Genomic DNA, 24089 nt, shown 5'->3' with positions numbered 1-24089 from the left:
ATTCTGGGACTCTGATATTTTTAAATGTCCATCAAACTTACATATAGGCCTTGAATTTTTGTCTTTATGGTCTTAATAGTGCAGAAATCCTGCACTCATGCAGGGATGTAGGGTTAGGGTTAGGGTGAGGGTTAGGGTTAGGGTTAGAGACGATATCTCTTAAATTCAAGTTCATCATTTGAAGCTCATGTAAAACCGGGAACTTCAGATTTATCCTAAACTAAACTAAACTGACCCACTGGGTTCTTAAGGACTTTTAGATTAACCAACTACACAGCAACTAAGTCTATGTTATTAATAGCTGATCTCCAAAGTTGAGAAGTTAAGAAATCAATCTGTTTTGTATGTGATGAGTTATTAATAATTTCTGGTGTCAAAGATTGCTGACACAGTAGTCTGAGAAAAGAAAAAAAGGATTAAATGCTGATTTTTCACTGATAGCCAAACTCTTCAAGAGAAATAAAAAAGCTTTGATAATAATTTGCTTCTGCTTTATTTTCTTGAAAACTACAATAATTTAGTTTAAAGTTATTTACATTTCATATAATCCTGCTGCACCACTGAAAAATGCCGAATTAAATGCAAGTTAGAAATGCGAGTAATTATCACTTCAACAGTTTCATTGCTGCACAAAGGATCAACCCAGAATATGCACATGATTATCTTTCAAATTGGGTCTGATGTCAGGAAATCAAGATCAGTCTGCCCAATGAAGGTTAAACATCCAAGAAGACGTAAAAAGAAACAGATCAAATGTTTCTGTGAAGCGGCGCTGTAATCACTAATCATTTTCAGGCTGATTCATGTTCTATGAAACCAAGTAAAGTCAGGGAACGTTCAATGAGTAAACATTTTTGGAAAAGTGCATCTTTCTGTGAATTCCTGTCTCATTGAAGGAACTCAGTGACCCCCGGTGACCTCCCCAGATTTCACACAGTGACAATTTCTCACACATTATGTGTCTCACCTATGATTGATGATTCATACACATGAATCAGATTTCTTCTTAGTTGGTTTGTCTGGAACATAATTTATTTTAACTACTCATCCATAAAAAAAAAGTCTGGCATATATGCATTTTCATAGATGCTGATAAAATGTTCTGTTGTGTATTTAATATGAGTATAAATGTTTATTCCGCACTGATATTTGTTGTTTACATGTACATAAGCTTATATTTTTACTCTACCAACTCTTCCATTCTGGTTTTTATTGTTTTGGCTTTTTCAGAAAGAAAATTGCAATTCAGTGATTTCTATATTTATGTGTACTCCATGTCCACTTAGATTTAAAATAAGTGTGACTATTCTCAGCGCACAGGAAAACTCTGACAACTGATTCTCACACTACTCACTGCAGCTCTTTCAGCCACAGAAACTGAAGAAAAGGCAAATCTGTTCTCTTAAATAATACGACTCCTCCCCTGATTCAAAGTGAAACATTTGCCAATCATGCCTGTCAGTGAGAGTTGTGCAATTTGTCACTCAGTTCAGTTCTTTGAAAGCAAAATAGGCTCGAAAACATTTTGTAGTCACAGAGAACTTCAGGGGAAATAATCCATTGAAACAATCCACTGCTCTGACACTTGACAGTCATTTCCCCCCCGGTTTATACAACACGTCTAACATGTCGGAGTGAACTTGTGATGTGAAATGCTCATGCCTCGTGTGCACAGCAGCTCTATTTGTGGAAAGAAGAAGTGCAAACTCCAGGGAACCTACAGTAAAGTCACTCCTATATGAACTGTGTGAAAACTCGCCCCCGCCCCTCTACAGTGAGCGTACGACTCCTTAAAAACATTTCCTCCTCGCTCTCACTCGTCTGTAGGCATCATGAGTGTTGGTAGGAGACCGTCTCACACGCTCTCTCTTGGTTTTAGTCTTTCAGTCGGTCCTGTGAAACATGTTCGCTCGTAGATTTCAGTCAGATTTTTTAGAATCAAGATGTTCTTCGTGTCATCCACATCTTTTCATCCTTGGTAAGTAATCAGTAACATAACTTGGGATTTCGCATTTTCCTTCTTTCATTTTTGTGATTAATAAATGTCTGCCAATTAACAGGTTAAATTGACTGTCCATTATTATTCCCCCTCTAGGTCTGATTCTTGCTTATTTTCTCTCCTCTCATGTTCAAGCATTTAACGGTTAGTAATTTTATCACAACGTTTTTGCCTCTATCATCAATAATGATATCAGTCAGCTAAGCAAATATCATTTTCTCAAAGGAACCACATTATTTAAAAAAAGATAATTACAAAGTGCCTCTTCTCAGAAAAGAATAATCTGCCGTTTGTTTTACTGTGAGATAACAAATTCTTGTAAAAATGACACAACAATATCGGAGACTACTGATCTAGTTTCACACCATTTTCATACCATGTTTCAGGTCAAAGGATGTGCAGGTCAAAGAATGAAACTTCCAAATATCAACACTGTCGACTTCACCCAGGTATCGGATCCATCGCAGGTTGAGTCATCAGCCGCACTAAACAATAAAGTCATTTTTAAGGACAAAAGGTTTTATTTTATCTTAATTATTACTGTTTTGCTGCTTCTCTTTCAGATGGAGTCCATGATTTAGATTGTTTTGGTAGAATTAAGAATCGAGGTATGATAGAGTGTGTGTGGAAACCTGGAAACCACACATCAGAGAAGATATACACACTGTTACTGATACAGAAGTAAGTTTTATATTTTTTTCTTTTCCAGCTCATAAATACGAGAGATAACACAAATATTTAACACATTTGTAATGATTCTTTAAAGGCAATCATCTCATTTCTAACTATATCTCCTCCTAGGAAAAAAAAGGAATTTTGCAACATCACCGAATCCTCTATAATCATCAAGGTATTTGAAGGACTGAACATGACTGTCACCGTTTTTGAAAATGGCGAGTCAGAGAAATGTACAAAGGCAGTTTTCAGCGGTTCATGGAGTAGCCTGTGTGAGTCCCATGATCACATTGATTTTAATTTATATATATATATATATTTATATTTTTTTATAGCTCTTTAACAGATCTAAACACAGATGATTTTTTTTTGTATTTCAGTGAGATGTGATCCTCCATACGAAGTGTCCTTCCGCCGCCGGCTGGGAAATCTACATGTGAATGTGAGCTGGCAACAGACTGTCGTAAAGCATTTCTCTGTGAGGTATAAGGTGCTGGGAAGCCTGTTATGGACCGAGGTCAGTATTCAAAACCTGTTAACACTAGTAAATACTTCATTGTGCAGAAGAAATACAAGTTAACTTGTAACTTTATGTGGATTAACTGCTGGACTGGGTAACTGTTGACACCCACACGGGGATGTTGCCTTCAATTACTATCCAGTACCAAGACTTAGGTGAAAGGGATCTAATGGCAGAAACTAAATATAAAATAATCCTTGTGATGTTTAATCTAAATTTTAATAATTGTTGTTTTCTTTACCCTAGAGTGAGCCCTATATTTAAATAGTTTATATTTAGTGGAGCGGGTCCTCTCTATGGAGGCCACCATGTTTTTTTACAGACGTCCAAACTGCACAAACTAAACAGCTTTTGAGTTTTTATAACAACTGAATGTTTCCACAGATTCTCCTTCATGTTTGGAAGTCCTGATGTCAAATTTCATGGTAGTGCATCCACTGGGCTTTTTACCCTCATTTAACCATGAGGATGGCATTTCAAAAGGCTTTAGGGGAAACCTTTTGTTAGCATGATTGTCCAATCAAAAACGTCTAAAGATTTACACCAGGATCAGTGAAATGTTGACCTGCTGGAAGAGCTGCAGGGAATTAATTTGGATACATCTTGTGGGGACCATGACCTCATGTTGTGTAAAGCTGACAATGTGGGATCTTGTAAAGTTGTAAAGTTTCAAACTGTCACACTTGATGGTTCCTGAATTTACAGAGAAGGCTGCAGACCCCTTTACTTAGCGAAGCCGGATCTGAAAAAGTTTCCACTTCCAAAACCGAAACCTCTAAATACCAATGCCCATGTCAATTTGGCCGAGCTGGTCAATCAACATAAATCAGCATCATTTGTGATAACCCCCCCTGTCCCTAAAATAATTTGGAACATGTAAAAGAGGGACTTTAAAGGAGACATATTGTGCTTTTTCAGTTTTAGCTATCGGCTTTCCTCTGGTGTGTTCTAGTTTTTTTGTGGATGTTTAAGTTCTGCATTGTTAAAAAGCACAATACTCGTGTTAAAGAGAACTCCCTCCACCCCACAGAAAATAACTCCTGGTCAGTGGTCATATCATCATGGTTAAAATACCCTGCATCTGCCTAATGCACACCTGTTGCTAGTCTGACACCCCCCTAACAAAGCCAGGTAGAGCGAGAGCAGTCCACGCGCTGGAAGCCGTAGGCCAATCACGGAAGAGTGGGCCGGCCGACCAATCAGAGCAGACTGATATTAATGGACAGGGGGTTAGAGAGACAGGAAATAAAACCAAGCATTTTAGAGAGTTGAACATTTAAGCAGGTAAACCCTTACAAGCAAAAACACAAATTAAAATCATGCACATGAATATGAGCAGAATATGTCTCCTTTGAAAAGACCGGCTGTGCATGGGGTGCTCTGTAAAGATGCTAATACCTAGTCTCTGGTTAGAAATGCCGTAACGGCTGAGTAGGCCTCCAGGGTTTGTACCCTTGCCACCAAGGGGAGGACCCTGGTGAGCACAGACCCATCTTATGAAGCCAGCCTTGCACGTATGCCATGTGAACCAGGGCAAACTCTTGATCAGGGTAATTTGGGGAAATCAGGTTATGGTTACAACAATGACTAAGAATGAAATATTTGGTCCTAAGAAAAAGGAAGTGGATTCTTCTATCATTCGTTGATTTCTATGTTTTTCACAGCCACCGGTTCAATCCCATAACAAAAAGGGATGCACCGTGGAGAATCTAAACTCTTCTGTGTTCTACACTGTACAAATACAATGTGTCACTACTGAGAGATGCTCCCAGTGCCCATGGAGTGAGACCTACACGGTCCCATCAGGTCAGTTTGTTTCAACTTTATTGTTTGAATCTAAAATAAATGATTTCTGTCCACTCTGTTAGTTGTAATAAATCATGATAAATAAATAAGAAGCAGTTGACAACAGAATTTAGTTTTTAAATAGTTTTTACTCAACTATAGACAAACCTCTGACATATTGTTCCTTGTTTTGCGATAACTCAACATCCTCTTTCAGAGCTGACAGCACAGCCTGCCATCGTCCACCTTGAAGACAGTGACATCACAGAGAGAACAGGCAGCAGGCTGCTCTCTCTGCACTGGAAGGTAATTTTTTTAATAAACATCTCCCTTCATTTTCCAACATTCAAAAATATGAAGGGAAATATATCCACCGAATAGTCCATTCACTTGAGAGGGAAAAAATCTGAATTCATGATAATTTAATATGGAAATTTTCTTTCTTTATTTCTTTTGATTCACACAAACCTTCAAAGTTTTTCTTTATGAAAACAGACAATGCCTTTGCGTGTGTGCATATTGCTGATGTGAGCTTGATAACAAAAGGAGCCTGTTTGTTAGTTTCCTGCCACAGAGTCGTACGACGGCTACTATGTGACCATTGCTAAAGCGTCAGGAGAGGATCCGTGCGAGCGGATGAACACGACTCGGCCTGAGATCAGACTGATTCTCTCCTTCTCCTCTTATCGTCTCAACATCAGTGCGTGGAACAACGCCAGCATCTCCCCAGCAGTGAGCCACACGATACCTCAGCGAGAGGACGGTGAGTACGCTCACTTGCACAACAGCTCGGCCTTTTCAAAAGAAATTCAATCAAATGTGGCCATCAACACACACGGCCTGTGGCTATGAGATTAGATTGAAAACGGTGAAACGTTTGCATCAGCAGGTCTTGAAGAGGGGAAGCTGAACGTGACCGTCCACAGCGACACGTCTCTTACTGTTTACTGGAAAGACGATCTCATCAAAACCTACGTGTGCTTCTCTGCTGAGTGGATGAGAAAGAGACATCACAGAGCGTCCATGTCCTTTTATCAGAAAGCTTACAACTGGAGGACTTTATCTTCTCTACAAGGTCTGTGCATATATGGACATTCTCTGGTCACTTCTGATTTGCATGTGACTCATTTGTATTACCAGGTATTTAACCAAAAGGTGGTTGCGGGAATGATTATGTTAAGTGGTGTTTTCTTTTTTCAAATGAAGGAGGTGAAATATTTTTCGTACAGAGGAGGGTTCACATCTTGAACTCCACAGGATTGGATGACAAGATTACTTTGGTTCATTCAATTGCCTCATGGCTTTAAATCTCTCTTGTCTTTTTTCCAACACTTTAGCTACTGGATTTCAGCAGTGCATGTTGTCAGTTGTCATCTATTGTCAGTGAATGCTCGGCAGATACAGTCTGTATAAACGTGTGACTTGCTCTATTACATTTCTCAGGTAGTTACAGGTTTCTATCCAAATCCATTACTACGTACCGACTGAAAACGCCTGCACCCCCAATGAAGCCACATTTAAATCCACTAGATGCAGATTTTTTGTTGGATCCCCACTAAATTGCACACACTCATCGGTAAGCTCCACATTAGATTCGCATACAACTCTCTGAGTAATCAAAAACTTTTTTTAAAAACCCCCTCACATCTCCCAATGTTAAAGAACTCCATCCACAGCTTAATTCAATGGGTTCTTCCCTAACCCATTCCAAATCCTTCCATCAAGTTTGGTGGTAATCTGTCTGCTAGTTTTTGCGTCATCCTTCAAACTAACAACAAATGGAGACAGAGCTGATTTTGGTATGTGATGCAATGTATTTAATTTTTATTTCTCTGAGCTCATTCCTTTTCTTTCATTGAAATAAGCAGAGCCCCTGGAGCCTTACAAGAGATACAGCCTCATGCTGCACACACGACCAAACAAGGACACCTGCAACATCAAGTACATCAACAGGAGTGAGAGCACCTACGGGACGACACAGTTCTACTCCATCCAAGGATGTAAGACACAGACTTTCTTATCTTTACACTCTCTCTGTGTTTAACTGTATAAAGCCCATCACCATACCATGAAAGACTGTCATAAGGAATCATAAGGAACAAGAGAGACCCCCCCAGAGACAAATAGTCATTGTTCTTTTTTACCTGGATGATGATGAAAAGTGAGAGGATTGCCAAAGTTGACTGTTGGTGACACCAGAGTAAGTCATAAGGCTCCATTCACTGGGGACAATGAATGTCTGTACAAGATTATTGTGACAGTCTAATAGGGTCATATCTAATGCTGTGAGTTTCTTCTTCTCCAGTCCATGACAAAAGAGTCTGACTGTTTGAATTTGTGGCTGCAAAGCTCCTGTCAGCGCTCCCAACATCAGCATCTGCAACATGACGAGGAATTCAGTGGTGCTGCAGTGGTCGTCCATCCCGGAGGACGACATCAGAGGCTTCCTGCTGGGTTACATGATCCACTACACGGAGTACCACCACCGGGAGACGTATAGGGAGAGAAGTGAGTCACATACACCTCAAACTAACCCAAATACCATAAATATACAGGACAATATATGGATTGCTTCCAATAACACAAGCTGATTTCAGTGCTGTCTCAGTCTACATACACTCTGACCTTTGACCACTGAAATATAATCACTTCATCTTTGAGTCCAAGGGACAACTGATTAAAATTTGAGGAAACTCCCTAAAGGCAGACTTGAGATACCACATGTTCAAGAGGCAAGAAACATGGTTGGGTTAGCCACCGTGATCTTGATCTTTAATCACCAAAATCAAACCAATCAATCAGTGAGTCTAAGTGAATATTTGAGCCAAATTTGAAGAAATTCCCCCCAAGGCGATCTCGACATGTCGGGGTTCACAGGAACAGGACAACTGGACATTCCGAGAACATGCCTCTGGCCACTGGCTGCCATTGGTGCTGAGGCATGATGTTGATATACTTAAAGAGAAAGTCGACAAGATCCAAATATATTATCAACGTATTCAAAACTGTCCCTCTTTGCAGATATCACAGTGGATCCACAGTCTGACACCTGTGAACTGGGGGATCTGGAAGGAGGCACAGCGTACCAGGTCCAGATATCAGGTTTCACCCAGGCAGGAGCCGGAGTACGAAGCACAGCCTGCATCTTTAAAACCAAGATGCACCAAGGTCATATAGATCCTACAACTTTTCAACCTTTTAAATCAAATTTCAGATTTGCAGATTTGCATCACATTCCAAAGACACGTCTTTACCAATAGTGTAACTTCCGCCATGTTTTTCTTTCCACAGGATATTCTCATTATCTTAATGGTTACATCATTCCCATTGCTGTTGTGGCCGCTGTGCTGTTTTTTACATCAATAATGATAAAAAGGTACATTAAACATCTCAAAATCTGCACAAACTCAGATACTCTTTACATGGGCACCTACAAATCTACTTTCAAACTACTCTGTGACTCTACCTCCAATTTCTACTCTATCCAGAGCTAAAGTCATCCTGTGGCCAAGCATACCGAACCCTTTGAACAGCAATGCAATGCAGAAAATAGCAAAACTGGTAAGACTCTAGTGCTATTACGAGACTATGTATCACCAGTTATAAACCAGTATATTAAGGATTGTTTACTGGTGGATTGTGTTTTCCATTCAGGAACTCCTGGATTCCCTCAAACACCTGAACATAGAAGAGTCCACGGACAGTCTTCAGATAGTAGAGAAGGAAGCTTTGGTCCCTCCTAACACATTAGCATCAGTGTTAGTGCTCCTCCACGAGGAGGAGGAGGAGGAGGAGGGACACTCACCAGAAATGACCTGGGTCCAAAGTGACATCGAAGAGCATCCAGCTGGAGATATCGAACCCGACCACACCACAGACAACTTCCGCAGTCCCCCTTGTGCCTTTTCAAGTGACTACACAACAATGGAGATGTTCCAGCAGCAGATGCCTCAGGGCAGCCCGGCAAACCCAGAGACTGATCCACAGGACACGTATGGAGGTCAACATTGGACCACGTTGGACAATTAAGTTCCAGTTCAACGGGGGACGGCGAGGAGATGTCCAAGATTTTCTATTGTCAATGAATGTCAGGGTCAAGTGACATTCCAGAGTTGGACAATGACGGGGGGGAACTACTGTTTGCTGGTAGGTCTACAGCTTGGATTCAATGAGTTGTAGATAATCTATAACAAAACTACAAGTGCATTAAGTGCCAAGTGCCAACTGCTAAAGGGACAGTTACAAGACTAACTAGAGTAAATAAGGATTCAACAAACAAGCTTATCATGAAGAACATCTGAATGAAAAGTCTCTTTATTGAGTGTTGTGTTGGAAACAGAATGAATATATTGGTAGATTCAAACTGAGGACGATCAGATACATTCAAGCTCTTAAAAAAAAAAACAGTGTCACCAAATCTGTACATCGAGCGCCCCAGTCCAGTCCGGCAGGAGAAAGTCATGTTTCTACAGTATATGCTCTATGTGGTGGATACACAGGTATAAAAAAATAAACCTCTTCACATACTGTCAGTTTTGTTGGAAATGCTCTTAACCTCATCACATGTTCACCGATTCAAACTGAAGCCTCGTTTAAAAACAAGAAAAGCAGGGGGGTGGGGTGGGGAGTTGTAAAAGCAGGAAAGACGGAGAATTTGGCAAAGACGTTCAAAAAGTAGTTAAGTCTCCTTTTTAAAGTACTTTCATAGTATGACAAGATTATGTAGAAACTCTTCTCGCTGTGGGGCCAGTTTACAGATTCTCTTTTGACACATTATTAAACACTGGCTTTGTTCACACCAACATGACGACAAAAAAACATTTGGAATAAAAAATATCCACCATATCTTCAGATTCTTCTGCTATTAAATACTACAGACAATACTTTCATATATAACATCTCACTCCAGCCATTTAACATCCAGAACAATAAATTCAGGTTGCGTCTGTCAATAAGTCTCCATAGTTTAGTAGAGTATTCTGTACAATCTATGTTCGAGGCACTTCTTGACCCTTTCTGTGCTTGTGAGTGTTATGTTGAGCTGTGACGTGTCTCGTGTGGGAATTCAGCATCAGCGACAACTTTCTGGAGCCGACGCACATTCTGCACAACAACATCCTTTTACAGTACAGGCCTGAATTGTAACTATAAACAGTTAATTAGTTATCTCTCGCACCATCACAACAACAGGAAGGACGTGAGGCGAGGGGATCTTGTTGCAGCTACCAGCAATGAGAAAGATTAAAAAAGCAAGAACATGAGCACGCATGGGAAAAAACAAACAGGAAGGAAAGGAACACAGTCATGTTTTGACCGAATGAAAAATGGATCTTTTACCAATGTTTTTGGGACCGGTTCACAGAAACAGTTCACTCTGCATTCTCACAATTACAGCACTTCAAGTCGTAAAATCAACACTTAATCGTAGACGACGCAGAGTTGGCGGATGATGGAGGGAATAGATTCTTTCACAAAGTCATTAAACAGAAGGGAAGTGAGCACTTCAGCAGCAACACAAGTTATTACACCATCAATGTTTTCATGATCTTACACTGATCTCACTCAGAAAGTAGGAAGTTGCCGTCACTTTTCATAAATCCGCAGCAGCAGAATAAGAACTACACTTGAGGCCTCGGACAGAGAGAGGGAAACCAAATTGTACCTCACCGTCAAAACAAATGACAAATGAGAGGAATAGTTATTTTATTTAAACAAAATTCAGCTGGCTAACAAAGGATCTGTTTGAGTTGGTAAAACGACCTTATCTTAACAGGTACGCCCTGGATTATATAATAATTAGTATGAATTGTTTCCAATAACCATCATGTGACTGGGCAGCATCACTCTCTTGGAAAACGGAGATCTATGAAAGACCAGATAAGGAACCTACAATTTGACCTATAACACCAAATGTAGCCATTTACAATAAAGTAGGAACTCCGTCCTTCCTGTGGGACTGCTGCTCGGTTCCTTCATGACTTTCTTCAAAATGAGGTTTCTGAGAAAGCTCTGGAAGTCGTGTGTGGGAGACATTAAGAGGTCTGTGGTTACAGATTGTTATGATGAGGCTGGCTCAGGCCCGTCTCTAATCTGCTGGTGCAGGTGCCTCCAGCTTTCCTATCTACATAGAAACAATAAAAATGCTTGAGTTCTTCAAGCAGTGAACAAACTGATGGAGGACACTGCAGAATATGTACAATATCATGCAATCCAGTTCAATTCCACACACACGCACGCACAAACACTCATGTAAGTGGTTATCCAGTGTTTCTGTATGTATACACACAGTGGGTGTTGATGACATCCCTTGATGCAACAGGACTGGCTTCAGCAATGTTGTAACAGTCACTTGGTGCTGGCCACGTCATTGTGAGTCTTGCTGCTGCCGTTGTGCAGGACGTAGGGCGATAGTGTCACATCCTCGCTGGCTGAGTCGTCTCTCTCGCTGGTGTACTCGTCCTTTTCGTCTCTCTTGTAGTTGATTTCCGCCTGAAGTGACAAAATCCATTGGAATGAGTAACAATCAAAGCCGATTAGACAAGAAAAAATAAAGCTCAGAAAAAATACTTGACTAGAAACACTTCCACCGGTTACTTTTATTAAGAGAAGCAAAATGTCTCTTATCAGTTACATATATTTTGTGAGGAAGATTTAAAACAGTGGAAGGGGAAAAACTCTTTGTATTACAGCAGTCGCCTTTCAAAAGTAGGTCAGTGTTTGTGGTGGTTTGACAAAGGAGCAGTGAAAGGGTCCACCTGACAATCAAGGTTAGTGGATTGTCAGGTATGTTTGATTCCGTATCTAGTACGATTGTCAAAGGTTAAGGTTAAAGATTTGCTTGCTGTTTAATATTCATCACTGAAAGACTTGCATCATTTCCTTCACACGCCAACTCTGTATAATGATGATGAGCAGTATATTACTGACTGACACCTGTTGGAATGGAAACATGTCCTTATTTGGTCTGAGGGCTGAAGGTCAAGAGACACACTAGGAAATGATGTAAGGGTTATTGCTAAGAAATGTAGTCATATGACTGCACAGTGGGAGTCTGCATCACACACAGTATTATTGGTATAAAACTCTGGACATTGTTGGGATGAGTTACATAATTGCAATTGATGCTTTACTATTTGCTTCATAAATCAATTTGATTGTTTAATATATTACCTCTGAATTAAATTGACTACTTGCTGGTTCTCTCTTATTTTATTAGATAGTTAATGTGTTTTCTTTAGCTCCTCTCCTCAGGCAGACAGCACAGGGTGTATTGTCCCCCTGTCCAGTAAAGCCAACTCAGCCTTGGCTGAAATATGTGTATATTGTTGTTGAAACTGTTTTAAATGGCACTATATTCAATTTGAATTAATTACCTGCACAGGATTTACACATTACACAGTTCTGTATAATCTGCATGCTGTTTTAGCGACTTATTTGTAGGCTACATTATTTTATGACATGAAAATAACATCCACTTTTGATATTGGATTTTATCAAAAAAAAATTCTTCACTATTAAGTCTCACAGGATAAAAAGTGATTGCGTCACATATTCTTTTACCAGTTCTTAAAAAACAACAGAGGAGCAGGAGCTGCAATTGTTAATGAGGTGATATTAGATTTAGTTAACTACTATTTAATTCATTGCTCAAGCACCTTATTAAATTAAATTGTTCTGTAAGAAAAAGTTTAATTCTTTATTGATGATTCACAAAGATAACAATTAAGGTAAACTGCTCACAAAATGCATCTCCATTTGCTGGCAGATGTCTGTTTAAAGAGCACATCTGTCGGCCCTAAAGATCAGTTCACTGAGTAAGGAAAACCAAGTCATTATTAATGTCTTCTTTCTTCTGTAAGAAGGGAAGAAAACTCTGGAGGGAGCTCCTTCCACTCATCTGCTTTCTACAACACTGCAGACACCTCATTTAGCTCCTCAGGGCTGTTTTAGTGAGGCCCGGCTTGGTTCATTAAATTCTCAGTAGGGAGACAGCTTTATTTGCCAATTCGACGACGAGAGATTCATCAGCGGATACTTTATCAGCAGGTATGAGCATGAGGGAGTGTTAAACCTTCATTACCTTGGCCGGCTTGGCCTTGTTTTTTATCCTGTCATCATCTTTGCGGCTCCTCTTCCTGGACGTGGTGAGTTCCTTTCTGTCCCTGCTGCGCTCCCTCTTCTTGTCTTTCTTACTTCTGAAAGACAGCGAGTACACAGAGCAACAATAAAATACCAGTCACAACCTTGCAGACAACAAACAACTGATTTTTATTGTGGACACATGCTGATAAATCTACCTAGAAGCACAGAAATGATTCAGGACAAACCTTTAAAGGTCACTTTGTTCAGCAGAGGGAGCTCTAATGATTTTACCTTTTTGTTGATGGTGATCTGACTTTCCTCCGAGGGCTCCTGGATCGATCCTTGCTCCTCCTCTGGTGGCCCCTGACAACAACGCATTAACTGGATTAGAGCACAGCACAGATGGGTAACCCACAAAAAAGTTTTATACAGAGTAAAAAATATATTTATATAAATTCAAGGGTAAAAATGTAATAAACGCAAACTAGGTATTAAAACGATTGGGCAGTATTTTGAACATGTAAATCAGCAGATAGGAAACCTAGCCAGCCTGCCAGGATCTATTTTATTATAAAAGCCTATGACATCACCTTTGACCACTTCACTTCCTCTCAACAACCAGAATGAATCACAAAGACAGAAATAGAAAGAAGTGACTAAGTGGGTTCGCTTCTTGTAAAAGGTGCCAAGAATGTATTAGCTTTTATAGCCACAAGCTAAAAAACTGTACTGTCAAGAGCTTTGAGTGTTCATCAAGACTAGAAAAGAGCATATCAAAACAAATACAGTCCGTTTACATGCAATGAAAAAACCTATGCAGGAGCAAAGATGCTGGGATACTTTTCCAAGAACAAAACTGATTGTGCAAGTGTGTTTATTCACGAGTGCACTTTGGGTAACGGGTCACATGTTAATGGATCTGAGCAGGTCCAGATTGGACTTAATTTCAGATCCTTTGGAGAGTCAAACCGTTTATGTTATTTGTTCTAAACATACCTGGAGCGACTGCGACTGTGTCTCCTGTCTCTGGAGCGAGAACGCCTCTTGTGGCTGTTTCGTGAACTGTGGGGCTGAATCCCTGGCACCGACCTCTGTGACGGTCTGCTCCGACAGGACAAAATCAGAAATGGTATCATCCTATGATCACAGAATAAAGACAGAAACATTTTGAACTAAACGTTAAATGGACACCTGTGTTTCGAGCTGGACTTTTTCCTGCGCGTTCTTGAGTGTGAACGGGAGCGTGACTGGTGTGACCTTCTAGATCGACTGGGTGATCGCGTCTCTGTGTCCGCTAGAGGAAGAGCAGCAGAGTCAGCCTCAGTTTGCAACACAACTTTGATGTTTTTACGACTAAAACTCATTGTACCTGGTTCTATGGCAGCAGCAATGGTCGACTGGGCCTCCCTCACCCTCTTCATCACAGTCTCTAACTCCTTGGCTGCAGCCTGTGCCGTCATCTCTGGGGGCTTCACTATGGCATTATTGGAATGGTTAACCCTGAAAGACATAAAACGATATCAACTGTCACAGAGCCGTGAAGGGAATTTCAAGATGACATAACTCATTTATTCCAGTATAGGACCTTGTAACGGTTTTAAAAAGTGCTACATGAATAAAGTTTATTGTTATTATTTAGACCTTATGCAACATATGCAAGTATATACTTTTAAAACCAGGTGCAAAGTTTCTGTGCTCCTCCCTCTGGAGCCAGACGAGGGCACGGCCACACATACACGAAGGTGAAGCACATATCGTGGCTCAAATTTCACACAAGTTGAACTCCACTTGAAGCCATGCTGTGATTTGCTTCTCCATAGGAATCAAATGTTTTATATTCACCTCCTCGCTTGCACAGGAATTTAACGAGATTGGGAAATGTGGTTTGTTAGCGCTCTTAACCTGCAACATCGTTTGATTATTAAAGCCAAATATTTAGGCAATGAAATGTTGTTGTTTTTTTATTCATGTTTCTATCTGCCTCAAACACTAAGACATTTGAGTTTTTGTAAATGTTGGAAACTATCATGATCTCCAGTAAGCTCTAGAATTTAGGTGTGACTTTTATTGGGTAACTCAAGTCTTGGTGGTTAATCATGACATCAAATAAATTTGGCTTAGTGTTAACAAGATGCAGGACTTCCTTGTAAAATTATCATTTAGCGGTAAAATACATACTTCAGGGGCCTGTCCCCAAACATGACTCCGTTGAAGGTCAGGGCTCTGGCAACCGAGTCCTGCCCCACGAACTCTACGAAGGCGAAACGCGTCGGCTGTGTCTCATCTCCTGCCATCCGCACAAACTTTACTTCTCCCACCTGCTTGAAGAATTCCAACAGCTGGTCTGCAGTGGTGGTCTGAAGAAAGAACCACGATCAAAACTGAATAACATAACGTTTAATGGTGCAGAACGTAAAGGTTTCATTTTCTGTCTGAACCCGATTGGAGCACCTGATTGTTTCCAGGTCTAACTTCTCAAGCTCTTGGAGGAAACTTGTTAAGGTGAAAAAACATGTGGACATCAGGGTTAAAGTGTCAGGAGCGTTCAACACAATCGACTAGTAACTAAATAAATGTTTGTGTGAGGAGCGACAGACGAGCAGACTTGATAATCGTTTGAAATAATGGTGACATTGAGTTTAAAGCCTCTATCTGACACTAATTCACCATCAAGTTTACCTGTGAGTTTAGGTTGCCGACGTAGACGGTCCGCCTGATCTCATCAATTTTTGAAGGATCCACATTTCCCATGAGGGGGGGCTGGGAGAGCGCTGAAGCTGTGGAGTCAACACTGGCTGCTGGTATCAGGTTCACTAACGGAAGGTTCAGCTGAAGGTGTAGAAACACACAGGTTTTACTTACGTGACACAAAATTATAGACAACAAAAGAAGTACCCCACAAGAGGCGGACTCACGGTCTGGATCGGAGCTGGACTAGGAATCGGGAGCAGTCCCCCTCCGGGAATCAGACTTGGTGCTGGAGCGGCAGGTGCCAGAAGTGACAAGGCCTTGGCCTCTTCTGGGATTTTTCCTGCAGGACAGAAGCAGATATTAGTGAAGGCAATAGAGGGAATTTTCTGTTTCCTCTAAGTCTGCACAATTAGCCCACTGTACTCTAGAGAGAAAGAGAGCATACACTTCCCCATACAACCTACAAGTGTGCTACCGTCTACTCATGGTGTACTGGTGACAGAGCTTCCTTACTGGGCTTGTATCCGATTATTCTTTCCAGTGAATCTGAACTATTATTTTCAAGTGCAACAATCTTAACCTTTCACCCACAAACAAAAGATCATTGAGTTTGTCCTTGGTCTCTTTTCATAGATCCAAAAATAAAAAAATAAAAACCACAATGCAGAGAATGAGTCAACACTTTGATGCATGATTCACCTGTACTGGAAACATATTGGTCATGAACCATACGATATCAAGCATGGGCGCTTTTTCGTGAGGGGGTGTGGGGGGTCATTTCAAAGTGTTGTAAAGGTGTGCGACACAAGACAACCCCAATTGGCTGCATCACTAATAGCACGCAGGACATCAGATACAGAAAAGAGCAATAATTAAAAAAAACTGTAGGAAATGCTAACCAAGACTTTGCTATGAAAACAAGGACTTTAGGAATTTTGCTCCTCCTTTTCTGTTAGAGTTGAGTGCAAAATTAAAAAATGAGGATTAGTAACTACAAATTTACATCAGTTTGAGGCACTGTGGATGAATTAAAATTTAAGTTTGCTAACACTTCCGGTGCTGAAAAAATGGTCTTATCATGTACCGACGCAAAACGCGAATGCACGTGTCACGAGAAAATGTGTTAAATGGACAATTTGTGTTATTAAACACGTAACATTTAAATAAGAGCTGTGGTGTGGTGACTGCGAGGGAAAACTCCTGAATTACTCCGAAAGCAAATAGAAAATACAAGATTCTATCTTGAAATTTGGTGAGGTTCTTAGTTACTGGGTCTCACTTTGTTATTGTCTAGCCCCCTCACTACAGCAACAGGAGTGGGAGAGTAAAGGGTTAGTGATCCTCCTAGCATGTCCCATGTCATGTGTGACACACATCCCACCGGTATGCCGTAGCAACCTGGACAGAATTCAATCACACACAAGCTGCAGCTGTAGCGGAAAGAGAGAGGGGGGTGGGGGTTGGACAATAATCAAAACAACAAACCAAAATAACAAATATAAACACAACGCTAGAGCTAAGCAATACTGTAGTTTTCTAGATAGAGACAGTAGAGAGTGGACAACATGGGAAAGTATGAAAGGAAACAAACCAAAAAAAGAAAAGAAAAAATTAAACAAAAGAGACAAGGTGTCCATCTTGGAAGGCTCAGCGGGCTATTCTCCGGGTCACATTCCCCCTTGAAGGCTGCGTTGGCCCGATCGGGGATAGTGGCTTGGAAAACAATGCCTGACTCAGGCTAGTGTAGTGTAACAGCTGGGCCAGTCTAGTCATCTGATATGCACACATAATCACACAGAAAAAACATACAAAACCAAATTAATAAACTCAGTAGCCATCCAGCACCAAGTCACGTGGACAAAAAGCATCAGGTTAGAGGTGATTATCATTGTTTCACTGAACACAGGAGAACAACAGTGGCACCAGAGGGAGACATTGAAAGAAAAGGAGCACCACAAATGAAAACTGGGATAAGGGCGGTTACGTTAGCTGTGTTCTTACGGTATAGTCCCATAAATAGCAGTTGCCTGTGTAACATGAGCTATGGTAGGTATTTACAGGGACGGTAGCCTGGATAGTGAAGTGTCCTGCAGCTTGAAAACGTGGCTCGTGTTGTCTGTACAAACCGCCGTGTGTCCCCATACACAGACCTACTCTGTGAGAACATTAGCTGGTAGCTAAGTGAGCTGATACAACCCGTGTCCTGTGTCAAAAAAAACAACAAAACAATGGCTGTAGTAGAAAAACTAGCCATTTGGAAGTCGTGCCAATTTCCCATGTGAGTGAAAAAAAGGAGAAAAACAACCAAAACCACCAAACGACTGAATAGAAGGGGGGGGGGGGGGGGGGCAGGGAGGCAGGTCCACATGTCGTGTGTGTGCGTCTGCGTGTGTGTTTGTGTGTGCGAGCTGCACTCACCTTCCGCACATGGCACCACTATGAGAGCTCTGTCAACAAACACAGTGTTGGTGAGATGCTGCGCCACACCAACACTGGAGGGCTCCCGGTACTTTATATAACACACTTTGGACGAGAACGACAGCGGCGCGTTGCTGTGGAGGACACAAGCGGGTAAAGATGGAGGACGGGTTAGTTGTACAGTGGATGTGGGATGACGCTTTATTGCGGTTGTTGTCGCGTGGACCGCGGGGAGGCCGCAGGTCCGCGGTGTTGCTTGCGGGCGCGTGCCCGGGAGAGGTGGTGCTTACTCGGGCGGGTAGAGCCGCAGCTCCTCGATGTCTCCCAGAAAACCAAACAGGGTGCGCATCTGCTCGCTGCTCACGGCGGAGGACAGGTTGGTGACCTGGACCACGGCGGTGCCCGGGATCCCGCTCATTGTGCACAGTTGACGGACACGTTGGCAAATCGGTCCCGGTGGTGTTGGGTTTAATGTTTGTTTCTCACCGCCGCACAGAGCTGAGTTCCACGGCTCATCCGGGCGGACGGTGTGGCGGAGGGATCCGTCTGCCCGCCGAGAGCTGCATGCACCTGGCGGGGGCGCGCACGGCCACAGCGGAAACACGCTAACAGTCGAAATCTTAAGTTTAAAAATGATATGATATATGATCCTATTGTGTCAGCAATGTTTTTATTTTTTATAGTTTTTAAATGTGGAACAATCCCAAACTGTCTAACTCAGTCAAATAAAGCTTTATTAAAGTTTGAAGGGTCGTTATTTATTGTTGAAGTGTGACTCCATCTGCAGTCTTGTATCACAGATTACTTTTTATATGCAACTCTTTCTACCTTTAATTTGAAATAAATGATTGCACTGCTGAACTGATCTCTTTAATTTAATGTTGACTTTGCGTGAACTTCACATTACAAATAAGCTGCCACGTGATGTATGACAGATATTTCCGCATTATTGACATTTATATAACGAGTTTATAGACTCTACAAGTAGTTGCTTTGTCAATCATTATTTGGCGGTTGTGTATTTGATTAATTGCTGAGATGTGTATCTCCTACAACTGAGTCTAAAAAACCATTGATGAGTCAATACGATTATTTATCATCATAAATAAACACCAACAAACAAGATTACATTTAACTCGCTTTGGACAAAAGCTTCAGCTAAATGACATGTAATGTAATGTAATGATGTACTTTTCTATCAGCACGTTGCCATAGAGACGATGACGACGGGTAGCGTGTTTCCGCTGTAGCTGTGCGCGCTCCCGCGAGGTTAATGCATTTCTCGGTGGGCAGATCTCGGCACAACACCGGAACTTCTTTCAGTTGTTATAGCGGTTATCAAACCAGCTAACGGGCGCGTTGCCGCCACCTACTGTGCTGGAGTATGGAGCAGTTTAAATGGCAGGGGAAAAAACAGATTCAGCTGCAACATGCACCTTCACCACCAGATGTCACTAAATTCTACACACTGAACCTTTAAGAAAGAAGTATAATACTCATACTGGTTTGCATGAAGGGAAATAAGTCTATTAATGATTTGAGTGGTGTTCCACTCACTGAACTGAAACAAATGAATGGTGGATATTACCCATGACTGCCTGCTTCCTGAATCAGAACCGCTGCGACTGACACAAATAAACCAAACTCGGGTTAGAATTCTTCATTTTTAAATAGTTTCCTGAATGAATACTGGAGATAAACTCAGTTTTTTAAATGCGTTAAAAGGTTTTATCAGGTATTGTGACCTTTCAACGTGTTTTCTTTCACGGACTTCCTCGTCTTCCTCTATCATATTTCTGTTTTCTCTGGTTAAGATCAGCTCCAGCCATCTCCACATCCAGGACATTTATATGTCCTTAAAACACGCTTTGAGTTTACTTACATGCTCACTTTGTTCTAGTCTCATAGATGTGTTTAGATATAATAAAGACAGAGCAAAATGTGAGTTTGTGTTTGAGCTAACAACATATTGAATTATATTTATCCATCTATTGCTCTAATGTTTCTTAATCACTAAACCAGTCATCACTCAAGCTATTGTACAAGATGTACACTTCACAGGTGTGTAACCAGACACAAGCAAATCTCAAGCAATCTTCCCTCACTGAGTAGAAGATACTACACAGATGAGCTTGTCAGTAGCTACAGGTGAAACTATTATGTTGGAAGCATTGTTGCTTTGTGTGTGTTTCTAGTTGGCTTGTGCATGTTTTAGAGGAAGTGGTTCATATCTACTTATCTGCCAGCACAGAGCCCCTCCACCACTGAGAGCCCTGCAGTGCCCCCCTGTGGTAGCAACTCGCATCATACATACATGGATCAAATTGAATTCTTTGCTGGTTTATCACAGACTACTACATTTCCAAACAACCACCTCTTCATTATTGACTGCAATAACAAGCTGTAGGAAAAAAAAAGAAGTGTAAAGTGCAAGATTAAAGAACACGAACACACACGCACGTCCATTTCTCATGTTCTCTATGCAAGTAATTTATTTACAAAATTGTTTAAGAGGTTCACCCTCATCCCAGTTCTATAACTTCCCCCTTAAACTCAAACCAAGTGGATGAAATAAAGCAAAGGATTGTTGGTAAAGAGCATTAGTTTATTTTCCGCAGGTTACTTCAGAAACAGTTAATTATGTACAAAATCTGGAATGTTGGATAAATGCATATCAATCCTCTCACTGTGACGGTTTCAACAGAAACCTTAGAAATACTAGCTATACATTAAAACAGGTGCCTCTGCATTGCAATTTATTGCTGGTTTTACAATCGCAAGTCACTAATGCCATTAATAACTCTTTTGTCAAATTTTTTAGAGTATTTACAATTTGATTAATAAGGTCTAAAGTCCATAGAAGACTTCTAAATAAATAAGAACAAATACGGGATCGTAAGAAACAGACCAACATGGATGACGAAAATGTTTGATCTCCGTAGATTGTCTACAATGTCAGACTGTACGTTTTTGCCGTGAATATAAAGTGACCATTACCCCCCAATTTTCCCCCTCTACTCTAAGAAAGTTACCAACAAAATTAGAACAAATAAGAAACAGTAAATCTGTGTAAAATATAAGATGTTTTGTGAACATTTGTTTGTGGGGAACTGCACATTACTTCGTTGCTTTCCAGCAAATAAATTTGACCAGTTTAAGATTTTGTTAATAAATTGAGGGCACAGCTTCACTTTCAAACAGGACGACAAATCATTAAAAGGATAAAAAGTAAAATTTCTATCATATACTGTACAAACTATTCAGTGGTCACAAATGTACTGCTGGATTGAATGGACTCTTTGCACGGTGTGTGAATTGGATCATTTCCACTTGTTTTCTGGAAACACGTCTCACTGAGTAATCATTTACCACTAACTGCTGATTTCATGCAACTGACAGGTACATGGAACATTTGATGTTTTTCCTTCTGACACAGTTTGTTGACAGTCAGATGGTTTTCAACGGCGGATGTTGTTTTCTTTGCACAGATGAACACCGGAAGCCGCGGTATTCGAAGTGTCCAACATTAAAAAGCATCGGGTAAAGTGACACAAACGTTCACTTGTATACAACGCAGAGATTCGATTTTTTTTTCAAGCACTATCATACACATGTCCTGTGCTGCTTCATTACAAAAAAAGAAGACATTTCACGATATAAAAACCATGTAAAACCATCAGGGACTAGTAAAAGGTTGTGTTTAAAAAAAAAAAAAGCTATGTGATGTTGGTTTTTCTGAATGAAAATAAAGGCTTTAAAGTATTGCTTTTTTAGCCGTTATGCAGATGAACTCAGAAGTTTGTGGACATGTGACTATTGCTCGAGTTCTGGGGTCAGAGGTCCTCCCCTATTCAAACAGCTCAAGGTCTATGGCACTTGACAACTTGTTTCTCCCAACTCTATTCTCTGTACAGCAAAGAAGAAGAAGAAAAAAAAGACATCGCTCCAAAGGTATGAGTAAAAATTAGGATTAAAACATTTGTATAGACACAAAAGGCAAACTGTGGTCTTCTCCTATGTAAAGAAAATGAAAAATGAAAAAGATACTGCCAGATGCTGAAACCCTTGTAAAACAAACGCACATCTCAACAGCGGCTGCCTGGAAGATGAAGCCCTTGAAAATAAAACTTTAAAAATGTTCGTATTCCAGTAGCTCTCTTTAGTCATCTCCTGCTTTCGCCTTCTGTCCACAGCAAACTTGCTTTGGTTAACGAGAACCACCCACAGCTTCCTCTGCTTTAGATTTACGTGGTGGGGAATAAGCGTTTTCGCTTTTTGGCGGAGAGATGAGACGTGAAGACTGATACCGTTCCTATATCTGTCTGTTAAGCAAGGATCCAGCTAGCAGCTTGTTGGCTTCTCTTAGAAGTGATAACTGGAGACGGGGGCAGTTAGTCCAGCTCTAACCAAAGAAATCTGCCTTCTCAGTTCACTAACGGACATGGAGTATCTCATGATTGTGTGTAAATCTGATATGGTGTCATTTTATACAGGGTTATAGACGATATCCTGACTCTGAGCCACCGCCAGTAAAGCAGAAGCTGAGCCGAGAAATAGTTCGTACATAACCTCCTGTAAAATGTGCCATGCATCGTATTTACACTTAACAAGCACATAATAACAAATTAGATACAATTTATAGATTCAAGGAGCCTTCCATTCCATTTCTCAGTCCTATCCCACTAAATTATCACATCCAGAGTTTCCTTTGATATGTTTGTCTCAAACGGCACAGGTCGTGGTCACGTCAGGCGATGAGCTGAGCGGCTGAGTTCCTGTGAGGATATTTGAGCTGAACTGAGGACAGGTGTATGTGACCTGGAGCGTGTTCACAGGTTTACGGAAGCAGAGGCGGATAATCTTTTCCTCTCCTCAACTCCTTGATCTTGAAAGACAGAGACAAAAAGCAACAAAAAAAATCTCCCAAAAAAAAAAAAAAAAAAAAAATCAAATCATCACCTTGATCTACATTCGTCTCCACATGAAAAGCACATACCACTGTCCTCCATATAAACCGCGTGGCAGATCCCCCCTCAAAAAGGTTTCAACATCTTAAATAAAAGTGTAAAAAAAAAAAGGCGAAGTGGATGACAGGAGAGTGGATGCCCTCCTAGTGGTCAATTCATGTCCATGCGCAGAAATATAACCCAAATAATGATAAAGGATTTTAAAGAGTTTTGGACTAAGAAAAAAAGAAAAAAAATGACCTGTACAGAGACCACAGTAATTATTTGCATCAGAGCATCTTCAGCTTCTTTTGTATAAAAATATATATACCACAGTGATGGCCGTTTGAGGACTCGTACTTGCAGATGTTTGCTGCCCCCTCACATGGTTCCACTACATTCAGTGGTTTTCCCAGTTTGAATCAAGGCTGTGAAGATCTCGAGTAGGAATAGTCCTGACAGAAATCGACACATCAGACTCTTCTGTGTATAAAAAAATATGAGAGACGACATAAACGTCTCTTCTTCTTCTTTCCTCACATCCCCCGCGCACACTCCACAGTTCAGTCTCGGTTGAGTCTATGCTTGCATTTCTCTGAAGATAATCATATCCACAGTGCATGGAAAAGTCTTTAGCAGGGACACTGCGTTCCCGTGATCGATATTCACAAAGCTGTAGCCATTTGCCTGTGGAAAAAGAAAGAAGTTCGGTGAAAACCCCTGAAGACTCGTAACTTTACAAACACTTTGCCAAGAATTCTGCAACAGTTAAACAAAGTGTAGCAGTCACCGCCCACTTGTAGGACGGCTCTGGCTGCAGTAGTAAATTTCCTGTTCATGAAATGAATCTTGACTATAAACATTTATTTATTTAAAAAATATTGTAGAAAAAGGTAAAGGTACAACACTGTACATAATTAGTTTAACAGTGATGAAACTACGCATCCCATCAACCATTGCAAATGATCCCTAG

At 40.8% G+C, this 24089-nt stretch overlaps 3 protein-coding genes across 5 annotated transcripts in view; 1 reads left to right on the top strand and 2 right to left on the bottom strand.

Moving 5' to 3' along the window:
* The first annotated feature begins 1767 nt into the window (after window positions 1–1767).
* On the top strand, window positions 1768–9511 carry LOC128424585 (interleukin-31 receptor subunit alpha). 2 transcript variants are annotated; one of them, XM_053410833.1, is made up of 16 exons: window positions 1768–1978; window positions 2096–2143; window positions 2386–2466; window positions 2563–2680; window positions 2801–2946; window positions 3055–3191; window positions 4859–5000; window positions 5197–5285; window positions 5541–5742; window positions 5869–6054; window positions 6848–6979; window positions 7329–7487; window positions 8001–8147; window positions 8271–8355; window positions 8468–8540; window positions 8634–9511. In XM_053410833.1, the coding sequence occupies exons 1-16, from the start codon at window positions 1903–1905 to the stop codon at window positions 9006–9008; spliced, it is 2196 nt and encodes a 731-aa protein (XP_053266808.1). In that variant the 5' UTR covers window positions 1768–1902; the 3' UTR covers window positions 9009–9511. The 2 variants fall into 2 exon arrangements, with proteins under 2 accessions (XP_053266808.1, XP_053266809.1); XM_053410834.1 differs by having other exon boundaries at window positions 1769–1978; window positions 2386–2448.
* Window positions 9278–18711, bottom strand: srek1 (splicing regulatory glutamine/lysine-rich protein 1). The gene is made up of 11 exons (XM_053410835.1): window positions 18461–18711; window positions 18171–18304; window positions 15977–16092; window positions 15741–15890; window positions 15240–15418; window positions 14431–14561; window positions 14253–14355; window positions 14058–14162; window positions 13353–13424; window positions 13060–13174; window positions 9278–11468 (listed from the first exon to the last, which is right to left on the bottom strand). Exons 1-11 carry the CDS (start codon window positions 18586–18588, stop codon window positions 11325–11327), a joined length of 1377 nt encoding a protein of 458 aa, XP_053266810.1. The 5' UTR covers window positions 18589–18711; the 3' UTR covers window positions 9278–11324.
* Window positions 18712–20754: 2043 nt separating this feature from the next.
* erbin (erbb2 interacting protein) overlaps window positions 20755–24089 on the bottom strand; it is a 52078-nt gene continuing 48743 nt past the window's right edge. For both annotated transcript variants that reach the window (XM_053447769.1, XM_053447770.1), the window contains one exon: window positions 20755–23803. In XM_053447769.1, coding sequence (XP_053303744.1) covers window positions 23696–23803 — 108 coding nt within the window. In that variant the 3' untranslated portion in view covers window positions 20755–23695. The remainder of the gene's footprint in view (window positions 23804–24089) is intronic.

This window comes from Pleuronectes platessa, chromosome 19, assembly GCF_947347685.1.
Source record: "Pleuronectes platessa chromosome 19, fPlePla1.1, whole genome shotgun sequence".
In the NCBI taxonomy this organism is placed as follows: Eukaryota; Metazoa; Chordata; class Actinopteri; order Pleuronectiformes; family Pleuronectidae; genus Pleuronectes; species Pleuronectes platessa.
The sequence above is the reverse complement of the archived record's forward strand: the minus strand, read 5'-3'. Positions and strand labels throughout refer to the sequence as shown.